The sequence below is a fragment of the Papaver somniferum genome, chromosome 9, assembly GCF_003573695.1.
Source record: "Papaver somniferum cultivar HN1 chromosome 9, ASM357369v1, whole genome shotgun sequence".
Classification (NCBI taxonomy): domain Eukaryota; kingdom Viridiplantae; phylum Streptophyta; class Magnoliopsida; order Ranunculales; family Papaveraceae; genus Papaver; species Papaver somniferum.
This window is the reverse complement of record NC_039366.1, coordinates 100,279,832-100,300,668: the sequence shown is the minus strand read 5'-3', so window position 1 is coordinate 100,300,668 and position 20,837 is coordinate 100,279,832. Positions and strand designations below refer to the sequence as shown.

The window sequence follows — 20,837 nt, the reverse complement described above, 5'->3', positions numbered from 1 at the left end:
GCGCTGAACATCTGCCTTTTTTTTTCACGTTTTACCAGTTACCACTCGTTTTTAGTTTTACCCCATCTACATGGCTTCTCAAAGTATTTGTCAAGACCCACGAATGTTGCCCTAATTTAATTCGGTTTTACCTATTTCTCATCCCACTTTTCCTAAATCCCATCAAAATTATATAAACCTTTATTTGTTTAACTCCTCTAGGTTGGGTAAACAAAACTTACCTATTTTTATTTTGTCGGTGACTTCATCCACCACCATCGTCTTCCTTCTCCCCTTCTCTCTAACAACATACGGCTATTGGGATACCAATCACATATGCACCACCGTGACAGCTCATGTATTACCATCAGTACATCGTTGCTGGCACATCTGTATTATTCTGATCATCTAAGTATTGTTCTAATGATCTCACATAAAAACAAACTACATTGAGATCGACTTCAGGTGGTGGTGGCCGAGAAGAAAGTCCAGATTCAATAAACTTTACTGCTAGTTATACTAAATCTCTATTTTCATCTGCTTGTGGTAGTATTGATATATTAGGTCTCTCATAAATGTCATGATTTCATTACAAGTAGTTACAATATTTTGATTGATAATGGTGTTTTTCACACATTTCAGCATTTGTCAAGAGGTGAACAAGATCTATGCTCTAATAATTTATCTACTGTCCATCAAATCAGTTTCCCTATTGACGATGATTTTTCTTTTCTTTTTTTGATCGACCCAAGCGCAAAGATCCTATTGACATGATGACGAAGATAACGAAGAAGGTGAAGTGTTAGAACTCAATTTAGCCAAAACGAGAAGAGCGAGAACTAACCAGAATTGTAATCAATCCAACGCAATTCATTTTTTCATTCTTTATTGGATTTTCCTATTGATGCAATCGGTAAATGAACAAAAATTGAGATGTTAAGGGAACAAATAATTAGGTCATTATTGTATTCGATTAGGTTTTAACTATCCCCAATTTAAGCTTAATAATTTTATATTAACGGAAATGGATTAATTTCCAACCTCATCAATTAGGTGGTTTATGGAAAATAAGAAAGTGAGTATCGTTTACCCTGTTTTAAAAGAGTTATACAAAACATTATTTATGAGATGGGGATGGGATTAGGAAAAATGGGGACGGGAAATAGGTAAAATCTTTAATTTATTTATTTTTTCACCAAAATCTTGTCTCATCTGTATGTGGAATCATGGACTGGAATCATTTCAAACCGAATTCAAATAGAATCCAAACCTCTCCTCTCCAAGAAGAAGAACAACAACATGGCGATTCTATCACAATCAACACCACCAATGGCTCTGATTCACAGTTTCCACTGCGTTCCTCATCACAAAACCCTAGAATTCAGTAGTCTCACACCAAATTATTCTAAATCAGTTTCTTTAACACGGTTTGAGGGTTTTGAGTTGCAAAGGAGAAAGAAATTAGGGAAATTTAAGGAGAGGCAAACGAGAATTGGGAGGGGGGCGACGAAATCAGTGTTGAGTGTGGAGAAAAATGTAAGTAGAAGTGATAGTGGAAATGAAAAGAGAGAGACTTATGATGCTATTGTTATTGGTTCTGGAATTGGTGGATTAGTTGCCGGTACACAGTTAGCTGTAAAAGGAGCTAACGTTTTAGTGTTGGAGAAGTATGTAATTCCTGGTGGAAGTTCTGGTTATTATGAGAAAGATGGATACACTTTTGATGTTGGATCATCTGTCATGTTTGGTTTCAGCGATAAGGTAATTGTTTTTATCAAAATTAGTGAATTTTCGTTTTGGTTTTTGAGTTGTTTCGCAGTGCGTTAATTATGAGATAGTTGTAATCTTTGAGCTTCATTTTAATGGACAGGGTAATTTGAATTTGATAACTCGGGCATTGGCAGCGGTAGGGTGTGAGATGGAAGTGATACCAGACCCGGCGACTGTTCATTTTCATCTACCTAATAATCTGTCTGTTCTAGTACACAAAGAATACAATGACTTTATCACCGAACTTACCAATAAATTTCCTCATGAAAAGGAGGGGATAAATAAATTTTATGGTGTATGCTGGAAGGTTTGTCTTCTGTTAACGAAATATTGATTTGTATTATTTGCCTTTTACCCCATACCCACAGCCTTTAAGTCATAGTAGTTTCTTATGTATGCAGATATTTAATGCCTTGAACTCATTGGAATTGAAGTCCCTTGAAGAGCCACTTTATCTTTTTGGACAATTCTTCCAGAAGCCTCTTGAGTGCTTGACTCTTGGTAAGTACTCTCATAATTGCTGTGTTAAGCTGTATTGCAGTTGTCAAATTCTTTATGCGTAAGTTTTTTGTCATTATGTCTAGAACATTGGAGTCTTAGAGATTTGTTTGTGTTACAATGTTCAACGTCTACCTGTGGCATACAATATGCAAGGCTGCTTAAGTGCCTAATAAACCCCTTACCCATTGTACTCTTCATATTCGCTCAATTTACTTTCTTTGGAATGGAAAGAATTGTCAAAACATAAATGTGCATTTTGTGTTCAATATTTTCTGTGCAAATGCATAATATGTTTAGTCTCCTAGTGCCCTTTTGGAGGAGTCCCAGAGTACTTGGTTTTTATTTATTTATGAGCACAGCCCCGTTTACCATTTTCCCCCTCTATTTTCAATTTACTTTTTTGCACACCTGAAGGTTTCCTGTGCTTTTGAACTCAAAGTACGTGATCATGTCTTCGTGTGACAGCTTATTATTTGCCTCAAAATGCTGGAGCCATTGCACGAAAGTTCATACAAGATCCCCAGTTGTTATCTTTCATAGATGCTGAGGTAATCTATAATACTAACTCTTTTCTGGGCTGGACTAGTAGTTGATAAAATTTGAGATTTGCTTTTCTCTTTTCACAAATGATCAACTATATGGTGTTTCTGCAGTGTTTTATTGTGAGCACAGTTAATGCTTTGCAGACTCCGATGATCAACGCGAGCATGGTAGTCTTATTATTACCCTAAGCCTTTAAGGCCTTCATGTTTCTGGCCTACATTGCTTCTTATCTACTCTCTTTCCAGGTTTTGTGTGACAGGCATTTTGGTGGAATCAATTACCCTGTTGGTGGTGTAGGCGGCATTGCAAAATCCTTAGCCAAGGGTCTTCTTGATAAGGGAAGTAATATAATGTACAGGGCAAATGTTACCAGCATTATACTTGAGGACAAAAAAGCTGTAAGTGGCTCAATGCTCTATATTAGCTGAGATCTTTTAGGTTACTTTTGGCTGTTGATTACCTAGGCACTATAAATCTGATAGTATGTTTTGGCTCCTCGCTTATGCTATTACAGTCTATATTTTTCAGGTAGGAGTTAAACTTTCAGATGGAAGAGAGCTATTTGCAAAAACTATCATATCAAACGCAACTAGATGGGATACCTTTGGTGAGTCTTTGGAGGTGCTTGGCATTGTTAAAATCATCATAACATGATATCACTATAGTGATTTGTGAGTTCCTATATTTCAATTTTGTCCTTTCCCACTGGACCTGAAAATCAGCATAACATAATGGGTGTCTGATGGAATACCAACTGACACGGGAAGTCGATCAGGGAATGTAGCTTCTTCCACCTTTAATTGATTGAACATCCAAAAAGCACTTGAAAACTAAACTATTACTGTTAAATACTCCAACATAAATTGGTTGGGTTGGCCTAAGCGACTGAAATTATGACTGTCTTTATCATTTTTTGGTAGAGATATAAGAGAGATGTTTTTAATCTGGATTATTTATTATTGTAGGAAAGCTTTTGAAAGGAAATGAGCTTCCAAAGGAAGAGGAAGACTTCCAGAAAGTTTATGTCAAAGCACCGTCATTTCTTTCCATCCACATGGCGGTTAAAGCAGAAGTGTTGCCGTCAGACACAGATTGCCATCATTTCGTTCTTGAGGTAGTAGGATATGTTTATAGGAGCGGCAGTCTGCGTCTTAACGATAATATCAAGCGTAGGAGTCTGTAGAGCGCAGTGTTCACCTTTGCATATTTTTGTGGAGTTTTGCAGGATGACTGGACCAGCTTAGAAAAGTCATATGGAAGCATTTTCTTGAGCATTCCAACTGTTCTTGATTCATCTTTGGCTCCAAAAGGACATCATATCCTTCACATATTCACAACATCTTGTATTGAGGACTGGAAGGTGAGGTTCTGCTATCATCATAGTATAATCAGAAGCTGTCTTTCGTTATAGTAGGATATCTTTTGTCTTGCATTATCTTAAACTGTTTCCTGTATTTCGTTTTTATGAGTCATATCTAAGTTGTTAAATGGAGTTCTCGAATAACTCTAGAATTGATGACTAAAGTGGTTTCTTAACTGATCAGGGACTTCCTCAGAGAGACTATGATGCAAAGAAGGAACGTGTGGCAGATGAAATCATCAGTAGATTGGAAAAGAAACTTTTTCCAGGGCTTAAATCAGCCATTGTTTTCCAAGAGGTATAAACTGGCTACATTACTTCATTCTGTCTGTAGGAAAGCATTATAAATGGACTAAAACAACAATATTGACGAACACGAACAAATAGAGGTATGCCCTTAGCTTAAGGATTATATTGACGAACGTGAACAAATAGAGGGAGACAGAGGTATGCCCTTAGCTTAAGGATTATCTTCGAATGGGCACTGTGCGTTGTCATTGAGTAGGGAAAGTTGCCAATATATCAAGCCTTGAAACTTGATCACTTGGATACCTAAGCTGCGGTAAAATAAACCGACAAGTTTCATATTTAACAGCTATTCTTCCTATTTATCCCTTTTCGTTTTCTTTATTCTTTATCCTCAATTGTGTTAAGGGTTCTTGTTAGCAATGATCCATTTATTTAGTTAGCTTCATGTTGTGATTCCTTTTTATAAATTGTTGGTTAATGCAGGTAGGGACACCCAAGACGCACAGGCGCTTCCTTGCTCGAGATGATGGTACATATGGACCAATGCCACGTAAAATTCCTAAAGGCTTATTAGGGATGCCATTCAATACGACTGTGAGTCAAGATAACTGCTATTAATCATATTCAGCTTCAACATGCAAGATAACAACCTCGTATTCTAACTATTGTTGGTGGTGTTTTTCGGGGATACTGCAGGCTATAGATGGGCTCTACTGTGTTGGGGATAGCTGCTTTCCAGGACAAGGTGTTATAGCTGTGGCCTTTTCAGGGATTATGTGTGCTCATCGAGTAGCTGCTGATATGGGTAAGCAGTATTTGAAAGCTTATCTCATTTGTAATTGCTAAGCGCGTAGCAGAGATTTTCGCTAGCAGCATTACAAAACAATCTAGGCCACAAATGGATTGAATTTATTTATCTTCCCATTTTTCAGGGCTCGAGAAGAATTCCCCAATATTAGACGCTGGCTTACTCAAACTTCTTGGCTGGTTTAGGTCAATGGCATGAAGAATGCAGGCTTTGTTACAAGTCTCTTGTAAATGGCCTAGCAACATAAATGAGAAGTCAAATACTTTTACAAATTACATAAACCACATTTTTATGGCTGCTTCAAGCCATGGTGCTGGTGTGCCGAGAATACATAGTCTTGTAAGCAGAAGTAACTCCTACCAAGCATCAGATAAAACACGTAGGTTCTTGTACAGGGTTCTAAACTTTCTATAAATATAAGTAGAATGTAGTCTTCTATACAAGTATTTACTGTAAATCTTCTGCCTCTGGCTTTTCAATAAAATTATTCCCAGTTATAAATAAAATGTGATCGTCTTCTGTAGTTTGTTGCTCGCCTTTGTCTACTTTGGATTGTTCGACATCTATATGCTGTCTATTTTGGCTTATTTGTCACGGTTACATATGCATAATGTTTTAGAGTTTTTTTTTTTTTTTTGAACAAAGGATATATGTTGCTTATCCTTTTCGTGATTCTCTCAAGTTGCATCTGGAATCCAATAATTCATGTTTGCATTACATAGATGATAGAAGATCCATCTTTAGCTCTATTAGACAGCAGTGATATTGTCCTCAGGTTTCTTTACACTCACAAAATTTATAGCATATCTAGGGGAACCATAAGATTACTCGGTTACTCTTCTACAACTACACTAGTATAGTAGTATGAGACTCTGAGTTACAATGATGACGAGATCAGGAAATTTTGGAGACTTATCAAGTTATCGTTCTTCTTATCCAGAGTTTGTTTTCTGAACTAGTAGTAACAATCCATAAGATGTTATCGGCCAGCGGAAATGTTGAAACACAGAATGCCTTCTGCTGTCTGTTGATACTGTAGTTTTGCTTACAGAATCTTAAGCAGAGTGGAGCATATTTCGCCGTAAAGAAAGATAAGCTAGCAGGCGATATCCAATAACCATGGTGACCATGGCAGTGACTTCAGTCAAACCACTGTCCAGTTCCATTCCATGTACAGATGGCGTAATATGATCATACTGAACCTTGATAAGAAGCCTGTAAGTGTGATAGTTGAAAGAAACATAGCGAATCCATGATATAAATGCTGGAACTTTCTGCAAAATATTAGCCAACTTTTTGTTATTCATGTGATTTACCAGTCTGTAAATGAGATGAATTTCAGAGATTAATCAAGCTTCTGCTTCCCTATGCTTATATTCAGCGATGAAATAACTAGTATATTTAGAGATATTAAAAGGAAAAAAAAAACCATTTTCAGAAAGTCAGAAACGAATGTAACTGCATACCTTCACGAAGAACCCACCCGCCAACATGAAGGTCATTACAGCAACTGAAGCCAGAGTTGTTGCCTTCTTTACATCCATCAGTGTAGCACCAATGGCTAGTCCGAGTCCCTGCCATCACATCGTCCACTTTAGTGATCCATATTTGGAAGAAAAATATAGCTGACAGTTCCCCTGTTTAATGTCATGGTAATCAGGTAAGTGAAGAGAGTCATACCTGAGCAGCTACGATGCTAAGAAACAGCGTAAGCATGGTCAGGAAGAAAGGACCCACACTTAGTCTCAAACCCGTCATGAAGTACACGACAAGAAGGAACAATACGGGTAAGAAGAGGTCAAGCGGTAAGTCACTAGTGGTCCTAGCAATGAAGTATGCACTTAGTCTGTACATGTCAACTGCTCGTTCCTTGTTTAACATTGCTCGTTCTTGGGGAAATGTGAATATTGCTGTGAAGACAGGGAAAAATCCCCAGAAGACTGCCATGAAAAAGAGTAATCCGGACTGCAAATGTAGGGAACAACAAAAAAATTAGGTTTGGAATCTCTTTCTATTTTCTAGATCCAGTGTATCTGATGATTATATTTCAGGACTACTAGCAGTACACTGTTCAAGTTTCTTACCTGATCCTGCAGGCCTTTGGGGGTGCTAGTATCAGATTGCCACCATAGCAAACCCAAGATAATTGCAGTGGAGATAACTTGAGTTATTCTTAACCAGCTCAAGTAATCATGCCGCCTTTCTTTGAGACCTCTTTGGAATAGAATGGAGAACTGTTGCCACCAGCTTGCACCCCATTCTCTCTTTGGAGAAGCCAATTGCGCTTTCAAATCTTCGTCGATGCGATCCGGCACCATCAGTTTCTTCTTTTCTTTGTCAGCAACTCTAGTGTCATAAGCTTCTACCAGGTACTGTATTTCATTTAATACCAACCATAGTTAGAACTTACTCTTTATTGCTCACTACGAGAACTACTTAGTATAGTTCAGCATGTATAAGAACACACATCAGACCAGAAGGCTATTTTTCTTATTGGGATTCCTATAAAATAAACGTCTCTTGTCTTTCACGCCTTCTGTGTTTTTGTGAATAGGTTCGTTGTAAGAGGAAGTAGGAAACAGGAATGAGGCATTGCATCAGACCTGCTTTTTTCCGATGTCATTTAAGTTGCTAGAAACGTTCTAGATGTAGGGCTTGATTCTCCTAACAAATCTCATTTAGTAATTTGATACCATCAAACATTTACCTCATGTACAAATGCTGGAGAAGGCTTCCCCTTCCTAGTTTGCGTTTCCAAGTTACCCATCTCAACTTTATCTTCTAATTCTGATGGTACAGAAACATCGTTTACATTTCCATTTGCAAGGTCTAGCAAAAATTCTGCTGGATTCATGGCTATAAGAGGTGAACACCCTATGGATGAGAAATAGTCCATTGCTTCTGATGCCTTCCCATAATATAGTAAGCTCCCCTTTCCGAGTAGGATCAGTTTATCAAATTTGTGAAATAGTCTGCTGGATGGTTGATGGATTGTGGTAACCACTGTCTTCCCAGCCTGTCATAAGATTTAAACAATCGTTAATGCTATATAACTCAAAAATAGTTCAAGGTCATACAAAGTTCAAACTTAAAGACTTTTCAACATCTTTCTTGAATTGAATATGCTGGAAGGTGTGACTAACTAAACGTACCTCAGCTATGTCATGTAACATCTGTACAATCCTTAGGGCTGTTGTTGAATCCAGGCCAGAGGTTGGCTCATCAAGGAGCAAAAGGGAGGGGTTGATTATAATCTCGTTTCCAATACACACTCTCTTCCTCTCTCCACCTGAAACTCCTCGGACAAAGGAGCCTCCTATCATGGTGTCTTGGCACCTACACACCGTTACTTTCCTCAGTTGCTTGTTGGTATTTTGGGTGATCGACGTGGGTTATGTCATCTATTTGTGATATGATCAAGTAAAAGAAAATTACCTCTCAAGTCCAAGTTCACAAATAACGTCCATGGCTCGCTCCTCCTTTTCCTGTTTCGACAGTGTCTTTGGCAATCTTAGAAGAGCTGCATATGTCAATGTTTCTCTCACTGTAAGGTGAGGAAACAGAACGTCATCTTGAGTCACATATCCGATCCTGTTATATGCTTCAAGTTAGACTCTAAATCAACTTTACAAAGTAATATTGGTCCTTTTTGTACAGAGTTTTATTTGTATTTGACAAGTCCTTGATGTTATAACATACTATTTACTACAGATGCTGTTACACGACTTTAAAACCTTTTAAACTACCTGCAACGCTAGTCATTAATGATTTTGCTGTTTTATACAGGTTTTAAGCTAGAGTAACAGGTGCAAGCATATATATAAGGCAGGTACCTGCGCTTGAGAGACTTGGAATATGGCTGATCATTGTAGAAAATTGAACCTCCTGTAGTCAACGGGTCTCTCAATCTCCCACCGAGCAGATTAAGAAGTGTCGTCTTTCCACTCCCAGAAGGTCCCATAAGAGCCAAAACTTCACCTGGACTTGCAGAACCCGTAATCCCATTTAGTATATCCTTCTCAACTGTTCTTACTTTTTTGATAATCACTTTGTATGTAACATCTGTGAACTGTTATTCATTTTAGGGGGAAAGAAGTAACACTGTCAGATAGTCGCCTATGAGCCGGTTAATGGCTTACCAGTTCTCCAGTGCCAATTTTAAATGGGTAAGCAATTGCTTAATAATGTTACATTTTGTTCTTTTCTGATACTGAAATTCTAGAAAATTCTGATTCCTGTACCCAAGTATTGAAAATTAAAGCAGTGAAATACAATTCGGAATTTAAATTTGGTTCTTAGTTTTACCTTCAAATGTATCGGCAAGGTGGGTTCCATGTGAACCTTCTTGGTCACACCAGCTTCAATATCTTCAGCTGCGAGTACCAAAGACAGAATCATGAATACTACTGGTTCCAGGTATATATGCATAAGAATTTCAGACAGACAATGTCTGAACTTTAACCAACCGAATCAACCAAAGCTCCGAAACAATCAGGAACATTCCACTATCTCACCTTTATGCGACATCATGATAAGAAAGGATGAAGAGACAGGCTTCATGTTTTCTTTAACTTAAAACTCTTACGCAACCGGACATAAAAGAGCCCGTGAAACAATGATTGAAGTGGTAACCAGATTTAAACTGGTTCCAGTTACTATCAGTTTTTCGTATGAATGCCTAAAAGCAGATGGAATCATACGACTCATATAAGTAGCAAACATTTTCATCCTAGTACCATATAAAGTCAAAAACATTAACCTTGATCGACATCTTTCAACCCAAATCAGGTACACCAAAAGTCTTTCTGGTGGAACCAAACTATGGTATACAAGAACAAAATAGATACTATTTCCCGGTCATCTTAAGTCAACATCTAACTCGAAAACTACAGCCCTATAATTGTACAAATCCATTCACATTATGGCTTATCAGACGGATATGATTCGATCATGTGGTCCAGATAATGGGACTTTGACCTATCAAAGAGGTGTCCTAAATACTGACTTACAGTTATGCTGGTCCAAATGGGACAGTAAGGTAAGGTACTACATTACATTAGCCCAATTTTCTACTTTCTGTCATACATCATCGACAGAACAGAATGACCGGTAATCGTGGTCCGGTCCCAACTCCCCTAATTTCAAACTTCTACTATTTGTCCATAATCTCTGACGACAAGATTTGGGTGCCGTGGTACCCATCTCTGAACCAAAAAATTGGGTACCTTCAATACCGTCAAGACTTTGGCGTTAACTTCTCTATACGACTATCCCGTGCATACGGTTGTACATTTATTATTCTTTCTTTCTTTCACCTTGAATACCTCAAAATCAATTTTGCCGCCAAAAATCGACAGTAATTCCTGCTGGTCATCAAGAAATAGTAACTCTTGGAAAATTTTAGTAACCATGTAGTTGTGAATTTCACTTCCATAATCAACACTACCATCTAATTTTACCCACAATAACATTCTTAGTTTACGCCTAGTCGACCTCATAATGGCGCTATCATGCGACTTTTCACAAGTAAACTCTATTTATGATGATGATTTTGAAGAATTTACTTTGTTGATTGGATATATGTAATTCCTAATGCCTGTTCTTAGGTATATGCATTTGGTCGAAAAGGGATGGGAATTAATTTTTTTTTTCTAAACGACACACATAATGTGGATTAAGCCATCATCCAAACAATTTCTATACCAAAAGCTTTTCATTTATTTTATTATCTCAAAAAAGTTAAATACTTCGTTTTTTAGAAGTCTACGGAGAAGTTCGAGTTACTGAAGGAGCTACTCCGCTGGCCAACCAGTATTCCAACCATCTGGTCTCATAATTGAGGCCTGAGGGTAATTTAAGTGCAAGAATAAGGTGAATAATCATAGAAACTTACTAAAAAAAAGTGAAGTTTCTAAAAGTGAATAACTGTATTAACTGACTTACGTATATCCTCGTCGCTAAAAGCTTGTGAATCGGCGATGTCTTCAGGAGGTACAGTGAAGCCAGTGAAAGAGAAGGAAAAGCCCAAGCTTCCGCTAGAAGCTCGGCTAAGAGCCGCACCAGCACCACCACTTAACTCAGCCAAATTCAGCTGAACGCTACGTGTCTTCCTTATGTGAGTCCTACTACGCCCTGGTGAAGCTCCCACTGATCGTAATTTCCCCAAGCTCGTCTTTCTAGCTAGAGTGGTTGAGCCACCATCACTGGCTTCACTCAAACTAGCTTGACTTGGCGTCCTTACGATTGATGTTTCCAATTGTTCAGATCTTGTCCTTCCCAAACCTAAATTATGATAAGTCGATGTCGTATCCATGATCTTCCTTGCCCATAAGAATCACAAAATTAAAAACCATAATCAAAAGTATGATACAGCTCTAAACATGTGTATGAATTCTTAAAACTGTGAATAATAAATTGTTTTTCAGTGGAGACAGAGAATTTCTTAGGTATGATTGTAGGTAGATATGGAAATGGAGTCATGTACTTTGATGTTTCATTTATACCCACACTTATTAAGCAGAGACCATAATGAAAACATATCTAACCTGGGGAAAAACAAAAACAGAGATATATAATATGCATGGCACTAAATAATTATACGACCATTAATTACTTATTGTCTAATTATAGCTACTCTAGCTCCCCTAGTTTTGACAATTAAGGAATTACATGATGAAATGATCAATGTACTATGAGTATACTCCAAAATGAGGACTCAATTGATTGAACATACATGTAAAGTTTACAGTATAATTGCAAACATGAAATTTAATTAGAATTAATAGTTTCTCCAAGAAAATTAAGAGAAAGCAGCAATCTATCTCTTTGATACATTTGACATAATTCTTGAAGGAAAGAAGAAACCGAGAACTAAATTACAAGACATACGAGAAAAAATGAACCACGTTCCAATTGATCTTTTATCATGCATCTTCTTTTTTCTTCATCAACCCATTTTGATTATTGAAAATATTGATAGATAGTACTAGCTAAGTTTTGTATTTATGTTTACAGCATTTTCATCCACATGCATGGTTAGTGACAATCGAGAGAGAGAGAGAGTACCTAAATCTGGTGATGGAGGAGAAGGGAAGACTAGTAAACAGTAGTACAGTAGTTCAAGTAGCTTGGCAAAGAAGATGATGGAAGGATAGAGAAAGATGCAACTAATGACTGGTGAGTGGAAGAATTAATGCGAGGAGGAACCCTTATTAATAGGGAAAATAAGTACTATCTGTTCTTACCAAACTACCCCAAGCATTTTCTATTTATAACTTTGTAGCCATTATCTCTTTAATTAGAAATTCTCGTACGTCGATAAACCATAGTAAAGGTCGACTACCCTAAAAAGCACCTGTCTCCTTAAACAAAAACAGTCGGCATATTGTTATATTCTTTTGAGCAAGATAAATTATAACAGTCTAAGCGGGGTTTGTAACATCTCGTAGAGTTGGTAATGTTTTGAAAAACCTTCTAATTCTAAGACGTGGCTCAAAAATAGTAGTATATAGGTTACTTATGTGGATGACCACGGAACCGAATATCTGTAAATCCTACTTTCATAGTAGCTCGAAGGTCAATATATAGCTGCATAGCTCGGTAGGCTTTTGACGTTCAGTCCGTGCCTAGGCTGAAGATTCACGCTTCCCAGATTTTAACAAACTAAAATTTAGCAGGTTTAGCATTAGCCAAATTTACTTATTTCCACTGTGCTTCCACATATACAATTGACATCCATCGTGGACGGTCTTACTAACTAGTCAATATTGAAGCCTCTTACTCGATACTTAGTAATATCTTAATTATAAATTACGTACAAAACCGTGTGATGCATGAGATTAGCATGCATGACTAGCTACTGACTCCATTCTTTATTTTATGATATGACTACTAATTGACTCATTCATGCAATTAAACATTGACACTACTTTGACCCCAACCAACTAGTCACTGTGTACATGCTTCAAGTTTAGAGCTTCAACTTCAAGTCTTCTACTCCCATGCACAATCATAGTCTTTAACAAAGAAAAATCGAAAAAAACAAATACTAAATTGTATGGGGACAAAAGAGTAATTTAAGTTAGGGAGACGTGTTTCCATGAAAGTCTAAAGTGATTGTTAGCTGTCTGACATGAAATCAAACTAATAAAACGAACAAAGAACAACAAAAGAAAAGAAAAAGGAGGGAGGAGCATAAAGAACATTTTTGGTGGTGTGTGTGCGGTGTGCCAATTGAAGTGGCTGGCAGTTGGGACCTACATTCTAGGTATAAACTTGCCGCGTGTCAATATGGATAATCTCTCCCCATAAACATCACTCCTACCGAGTGCAGCTGCATGCGTCTCTTTACGTGTACCAACCTGGCGATGTTTTATCCTATAAAACGGGTTCTTTGTGAGACGCACAATTATTGGTGAAAAGGAAAGAAGTGGAATGACATTATGGCCCCTGTACAATACATCCTACCAACTTTTTATATTACTTTTTTTTTATGGAAAAGATCGTATATAATAACTGGCAAATATAGAACAAGAGATTTACAAAGTCATTTTTATCAAAGACATTGGAATCTATACTAGATTTATGAATTTTCTGGCGTAAATTATCGGACATGTGTTGTAACTTTTTATTCCTTGCCTCCTTGGCAATGAAATCTGCTGCTGAGTTGTTTTTTCTCTTGATAAATTTCACTTGAGCTTGTGGAAGATCGCCCAGTATTGTCCTTATTTCTTGCAATGTATTATCTGCTGACCATGAACTGTCCGTGCTTACGTTATTTAAATTATCCGCCAAGGATTTGCAATCAGTTACTATACACACACTTGATAATATATTTTCTTTTAGCCAACTTACATCCTTTAATAATGCTTTTGCTTCTGTGTGGAAAGCTGACGTTGCCCACTCCAAACCCGCTGATAGGTGCATAAAAGATTCTTCATCAGTTGAATATAGAATGAAAGCAAATCCCATCGACAGATCCTCCTTCTTAAAAGAGGCGTCGATGAAAATTATCCACTCCTTATTTAGATTGGACCAAGAATAATTGTATGAATTTGTCCGATGCAAATTGATATTACTTTGGGTGGTAATTGACTGGGAGGATTGTAAGAAGTTGTTTATTTCCCTATTAAATTGGTTACGTCTGAATTTATTTTCTCAAAGACCACCTAGCATCTATATTTTCAGATGAACCAAAGTCTGGTAGAGATTTTGACCTGCATATGGTTCAAAGTAGGTTATGTAATCCATCATTTGACCCAGGTAGAAAACGTATTAGGAAGATCAACAAAGATTAAATTATTTAAGGATAAACCAAACCAAACTGCTCTTGTAAACGGGCACTCACAGAAGAGATGGGATTTCTTTTCCTGCACTTGATTATTACATAGCTGGCAAATCGGGTCGATGTCCTTGTTATGTGCGCCTAATCTCGCAGAGGTTGGAGCTTTTTGAGAGAGTTTCCAGATGAATAGTCTTATTCTTGGGATTGCTTGAATTCTCCCGATCCTATTCCAAGGGAACTCTATGTTATTATTAATGTTCTGGTCCTGGTTGGCTAGGAAATTATAGACATTTTTAGCCGAAAATTTTCAAGAGTGATGGTGCCTCCATTAAATGATGTCTTGTTCTTGATTCCTTGGACTTAGCGCTTGTATTTTTTCCCCATCCTCTGGGTAAAAGAACTGATTTAGCTTTTCCTGATCCCACTTATTCTGATCCGTTATTAGTTCTTGGACTCTTGTTGGCGCCTGATCGATTGCGCCTGGCGTTTTCTGAATTATGCCTGCATTAGGAATCCATTTGTCTTCCCAAATTTTCACCGAAGCTCCATTTTTGACTTGCCAAACAAAGTTACCTTTTATTAGCTCCAGCCCTTTTTGTGTACTGGTCCAAATCCAAAACAACTTCGAGGTTTTGGATTTTTCTAGAGGGTGCGAGTTTGGGAAATACTTTGCTTTTAAGAGCTTAACCCATAGTTGATCTTGTTCCGTTACCAATCTATTGGCAAGTTTAGTGAGGAGAGTTAAATTGAAGTGGTGAGGATTTTTGATTCCTAGGCCACCTTGGGAAATGGGCTTGCATATACTTTTCCAAGCTTTTATAAACCCTCCTTTTCTTTTTTGACCATCTTTTTTCCACCAAAAATTTCTCTAAATCCCGTCGAGTTGATCTAGAGTTTCTTTTGGCAAGGCTAAAACTTGCATTTGACAGGTTGGGTACGATTGGAGGATAGATTTTATCAAAACTGTTCTACCCGCTTGAGATAGGAGTTTAGATTTCCAGCCTTGTAGAGTAGAATAATATCGCTGAAGCAGAGGCTCAAAATTAGCTTTCCGGTTCTTATCAAAGAACAACGGAGTACCCATGCATTTATCATTTTTGGTCATCAATGGAACTTTTAAGATTTTAGCTAGGATCTTTCCGTGTTTTGGATGTATTCTTGGACTGAAGTAGACACTGGATTTTTGGAGGTTGACCATCTGTCCCGTTATGTTCCCAAAGAGTTGTAAGAAGACTTTTCGTTTCCCCCAGATCTGCCTTTGTAAATAAAAAACATTCGTCCACGAAGAAAAGCTGAGATATATCAGGAGCCTTGTTGTTGATCTGAAACCCAGAAATTTTCTTGTCTTCAATAGCTTTTACGAGAAGCCTAGAAAGGATTTCCATGCAAATTAGGAAAAGATATGGGGATAGCAGATCTCCTTGTCTTAACCCTCTAGAGGTGTTGAAAGTGGGTCTTGGAGAACCATTTATAAGAATCGAAAAGGAAGTTGTTGAGATACATTGTAGGATGTGATTTGTCCAATTTTCCGAGAACCCAAAAACTAGGAGGACTTTCTCAATAAAAGTCCATTCCACCCTATCAAAAGCTTTTGAAAGATCGAGTTTTAACGCCAGGAATCCTTTTTTTTTCTTTGTGGTTTTCATCGAGTGTATAAGTTCATGAGCAATTATGATGTTATCTGTGATTTGTCGTCCAGGGAGAAATGCCGATTAATTTGGGGAGATTAATTTTCCAAGAATAGGTTTTAGTCTATTATCTAGTAATTTTGATATAATTTTATAAATCGTATTAGTGAGACTAATTGGCCTGAAACCTCCTGGAGTTTGGAGGGTGGAAATTTTTGGAATGAGTGTTATGAAGGAATGATTAAACTCTTTGTCGAGGATACCCGAGTGAAATAAATCTTGGACTGAGCTAATGATATCGTTTCCCAATATTTTCCAGTTGCCTTTAAAGAATCATGGTTGGTAACCATCTGGTCCTGGAGCTCCCCACTGGTTCATATTAGATATGGTATTCCATATCTCTTCTTCAGAGGGTATAATCATCAAGGAATTATTTTCTTCCCTAGTGATGCAAGGATCTATGATGCTTGAAAGATCAAAATCAAAGTTGTTGTTTTGGGACGATCCTATTTGTTTGAAATGATTAAGCAGAAGCGAGTTGATTTGATCTCTATCAGAAAGCCAAAGCCCCGAAGGTTCCCTAAGGGAATTTATCGAATTGATTCTTTTTTTTTTGAGGCGGCAGCATGGAAATATTCTGTGTTCTGATCATATTCTTTGAAGAATTTATCCCTGGAGGTTTGATGATAGTAATCATTTTTTATTTTATACCATTATCCTAGCTCCGCTTGAAGGCTTTTCAAATTGTCTGTATCTTTAGAGATGTTTCCGGACCTATGGATATTGTTTATTTTATTATTTAGGGACTTAATATTTTTATGGATATTCCCGAAAATGTTTGAGTTCCAATGGGCTAAATCCGAGGATAATAGTTTGAGGAGCCCAGAGAAAGTACTCACTCCGGAATTGTTGGAATGCAGTTTCCAAGAGGCTTCCACTACCGTGGGTAAAGTGGAATGGGTTAACCAAGATCTAAGGCATCTAAATGGTTTTTGTAGCCTAGATTTCTCAGGGTTTGAATTCATTAAAATCGGCGTATGATCAGAGCCTACCCTCGGGAGGTGAGTTACCTTAGTATCCGGAAATTTCTGAGGCTACATGAATGAAGCCAGCGCTCTGTCAATCCTTTCGCTGATGTTTGCTTCGCCCTTTCGGTTGTTGGACCACGTGAAAGGCGATCCATCATATCCCGCATCTAGGAGGCCCAATGAATCAATAGTGTTGACTATGAAGGATTTACTGCTGGAGCCTGCTTTATTTCCACCTTGTTTTTCGTCCGGGTACATAATAACATTTAAGTCCCATATCTGAACCCATGGTTTATTAATTTGTTGCGCAGTGTCCAAGATATATGTCCATTGTTTGATTTTATCATCTGCTTCGACTGCTCCATAGACACATGTGATCATGACATATGTATCTCCTATCCTTGAATCAAAATGACAAACATTAAACTTTGAAGATATTAATTTCATTTCTATGTTATTATGCCAGGCTATTGCTAGACCCTTGGCTATTCCCACGGATGGAACGATGAACCAGTCAGAGAAGGGAGAATTTTTGAAAAAGGAGTCCATGTGGGTTAATTGGGCCTTTGTCTCCACTAAGAACACTATATCTGGCTTGTAGTATTGGCACATGAAATTAAACTCGTCTTTTGTGAGCGGAGTCCCAAAACCCTGGACATTCTAGGATAACAATTTCCTGGTGAGGGATTTAAAAAGGTCAAACAGTGTCAAAGAAAGGGAGGAGAGTACACTACCAGAGCAAAGAGAGAGAAAACAAAACTTACAAAAAAAGGCAGGGAAAAATGAACCAACACAAGGCAGAAGGGAAACCAGAAGGAAGGAAAAGGAGAGTATCTAACCAAAACTACAGAATACTTAAGCAACAACACCTAATAGAAACAAGTTAACAATGATGATGACTAAACAGCAGGTACGGTAGCAAGATAAACACAAAGGAAAAGAATTAAAGATAGGCAAGATTAACACAAATGAAGCAAGGAGATAGATTAACAGGATTAACAATGTACAAACTAATACAGATTAAGGTAGTAAGATAGATTAACAGGATTTACAGGACACGGACTAATACATAACAAGGTAGGGATGCAGAAAGCTACAGATTTACACCAACAAGAACTACAAAGAAGAAAATACAACAAGAAAAACTGCAGGATATAAAGACAGGAAACTAACACAAAGATAGTAGAATAAAAGCAAAAAACAACCAAGAAAAGGAGCCATAGGCTCTGATGTAAGTCTGCACTGTGAGTCACATAGTTTTATGCTGTTCATTTGGGGTCATATTAGCATCATCCAAATTTTGCAATCCCCTTGCCCTTTGCTTTAGGGTCCAAGATGGATTGAGATGCATTAAAACCTTCACCACTGATGAGGATGGGTACTGGTGGTATTGGCCTTATCTTGCTCCTCAATTACATGAATATCTCTTGGAATCTTAGGTACTTGTTCTGGCGTCTGATTGTTCAAGTCAATCTCAGTAATCTTGAGTTTCTTTGGAGCTGGTAGTGGCACATCCCAGTGGAAGAAATACTGCATTAATTGCCAGTTTCTGGAGTAAGCAGAATCAATGTTGAGTGGTTGCTATGAAGATGTAGTACCACTCTAGTAACCAGTTTCAATGTTAAGAGATTGACCAGGCATGTCTCTTTTGTGGACCACCTTCCACACGTAAGTGTATTTGTTGGCACTGTTAGCAGATATGAAAGAAGTTGCTTCTGCATTTAGAGCACCAACAATAGAATGTCCAGCTTCAGCATTTAGAGCACCAAGAATAGAATGTTCATTACTCTCACTGTGATGTTGAGGCTCTACAACACTGCCCCGACTAGCATGATTCATTTCAAACTGCTTGAGATACTTTAAGCAGGTTATCTCAGATGTTGCTTGCTCTGCATCAGAACTGGCTAAACTGTCTTCATCAAACCCCTCCATGTCATGATGCATATTCTGCTGTACATGCTGATGCAAGTTCTCATGTTCCATTTGTTGCTCTTCAATATTCTGCATAGCAACCATGACAACATCTGCCTCAACTTGTTTCTCTTCAAATTTGTTGCCGGTACACCACATTTTGCTCACAATTCTCCAACTTATGCCCAATTACCTTGCAGAATCCACAATAGTTGTTGGGAAAATGATGAAATTGGAAAGAAATCTCATTGGTGTATCCCATCTCATTTTCAGCAAAAACACTGAAATTGAACCTTTGCCTAAATCTAATGCTAGCTCTGATTGTGATAGGTAGCTTTCATTTACTTTTCTTACATGGAATGAAAAGAAAGAATTTCTCCCATGCAAGCTATGTATCTTCTTAAGTTCTTATTGTTCACCTGAGCTTGAGTTAGATTGTGCACTGTGATGAAGAATTATTCTTCAGTTGGAATCCAATCAACAAATCTCTCAGTCTTATCCCATTTTTTGATGCAGAACAAATCACAATAGACTACTCTTGTAGCCACATCTAAGACTCTATGCATTTCTTCTACTCTTTCAAACCTCACCAGAAACATCCAATTACTAACTGATTTAACAGAAAGGTCTCCTTGAATCTTCCACTGAAATAGAAGGGCATTTCTAACATCCCAGTTGCTTCTAGCAACTGGTTCAGCAAAGACTCCTAACAGAAAGCTTGTCCACAGTTGTTCATTATTCATGAATCTAGGTGGAATAACATCTTCTAAAGCAAACTACCTACCATTACTCAGATTCAAAGATGCTTGTAACAGGTTTGTTAATTGTGACACATCACCATGCCAAATAGCTTGCATGGTGATACTAAAACTCAGCTGAGTAGCTACTACAAGGGTTATGAGGAGAAAATGTTTTGGGTGAGAGAAGGTTGTAGAGAAATCAGAGAAGAAAAAGCATAACAGGGTTTGGGAAAACATCTTTGATAAGGTGATTAAATAGTGAAGATTAGGGTTGAAGAAAGATAAAAAAAAATTGTTCTACTGAAATTCAATTAGGTAAAATTAAAAACACATTAGCAGCATTAAATTCGATTGGGTAAAGAGATATGTTGATAATCAAATGCTAACAGGTGTAAAAGAAGATCTTAGGAATTGAAACAGATGTCCAATTGAGAGCTAAAATTGATAAAGATACCACTAAATCCGGCAACGGAGGGATGATTATTGAGAGAATCAAACTGAAAAGGGATAATCATAATCATTACCTAACATAGGAGATTAAGAATCAAACACAACCGTCTAGATTTTGCCTTGTTGCTGAAATTTTATCAACTGCCACCATCACTACCGAGATTCAACTTAAAAATTAAACATAACCATCAGAGCCTATGAACGACCAATTAGCTGCTCATGGCAGGAGGGGAAACCAGAATGAAAAGGGGAAGAAGGAAGAAAACTCGAAGAAAAACCGGTTCTTTCGTGGGAAAGCGATATCGGGTTTTTTTCTCGCCTCCAACTATATTCATTTCATCCAACTTTTTATATTATTAGAAATAACCCATGTCGTACCGAGACGGTATGAGAAGAGATAATTTACGATCATAATAATTTTAATAATTATTACACACTATCACAAGACTTAATTTGACTCATGAGAACTTGCAGCTATGAATATCTTAGATATTTTTCATCCAAATAATTATAAATTCGATTAAACTTCCAACTGATTAAAATAATATTTTTTGATAAAAATCCAAGTAAACTGTATTATTTTGGCC

General features: G+C 37.5%; 2 protein-coding genes across 6 annotated transcripts; one reads left to right on the top strand and one right to left on the bottom strand.

Annotated features, from left to right (window-relative positions):
* The first annotated feature begins 270 nt into the window (after positions 1-270).
* Positions 271-5,716, top strand: LOC113309690 (prolycopene isomerase, chloroplastic-like). Its single transcript, XM_026558181.1, has 13 exons — positions 271-1,740; positions 1,850-2,056; positions 2,151-2,250; positions 2,716-2,798; positions 2,904-2,960; positions 3,039-3,191; positions 3,322-3,400; positions 3,759-3,907; positions 4,019-4,153; positions 4,338-4,451; positions 4,886-4,996; positions 5,099-5,207; positions 5,335-5,716. The coding sequence occupies exons 1-13, from the start codon at positions 1,279-1,281 to the stop codon at positions 5,406-5,408; spliced, it is 1,833 nt and encodes a 610-aa protein (XP_026413966.1). The 5' UTR covers positions 271-1,278; the 3' UTR covers positions 5,409-5,716.
* Positions 5,717-5,794: 78 nt separating this feature from the next.
* LOC113309689 (ABC transporter G family member 22-like) lies at positions 5,795-12,386 on the bottom strand. Of its 5 annotated transcripts, none has more exons than XM_026558176.1 (11): positions 12,276-12,386; positions 11,154-11,526; positions 9,516-9,583; positions 9,044-9,279; positions 8,646-8,801; positions 8,363-8,546; positions 7,918-8,226; positions 7,295-7,582; positions 6,891-7,175; positions 6,677-6,784; positions 5,795-6,484 (listed from the first exon to the last, which is right to left on the bottom strand). In XM_026558176.1, exons 2-11 carry the CDS (start codon positions 11,521-11,523, stop codon positions 6,266-6,268), a joined length of 2,223 nt encoding a protein of 740 aa, XP_026413961.1. In that variant the 5' UTR covers positions 11,524-11,526; positions 12,276-12,386; the 3' UTR covers positions 5,795-6,265. The 5 variants fall into 5 exon arrangements, with proteins under 5 accessions (XP_026413961.1, XP_026413960.1, XP_026413962.1 ...); XM_026558175.1 differs by having other exon boundaries at positions 12,099-12,379; XM_026558177.1 differs by having other exon boundaries at positions 11,154-11,530; positions 12,276-12,379.
* Positions 12,387-20,837: the final 8,451 nt, after the last annotated feature.

Bases quoted from the DNA above. Each gene is read 5' to 3' on its own strand.
- LOC113309690 (XM_026558181.1), top strand. From the start codon at position 1,279: ATGGCGATTCTATCACAATCAACACCACCAATGGCTCTGATTCACAGT. The intron at 2,961-3,038 runs GTAGTCTTATTA...CTCTCTTTCCAG, and splicing joins CGATGATCAACGCGAGCATG to GTTTTGTGTGACAGGCATTT. The intron at 3,192-3,321 runs GTAAGTGGCTCA...TATATTTTTCAG, and splicing joins TACTTGAGGACAAAAAAGCT to GTAGGAGTTAAACTTTCAGA.
- LOC113309689 (XM_026558175.1), bottom strand. From the start codon at position 12,137: ATGATAAAAGATCAATTGGAACGTGGTTCATTTTTTCTC. The intron at 8,802-9,043 runs GTACCTGCCTTA...AGCATATAACAG, and splicing joins TCCAAGTCTCTCAAGCGCAG to GATCGGATATGTGACTCAAG. The intron at 8,227-8,362 runs GTACGTTTAGTT...ATCTTATGACAG, and splicing joins TGTTACATGACATAGCTGAG to GCTGGGAAGACAGTGGTTAC.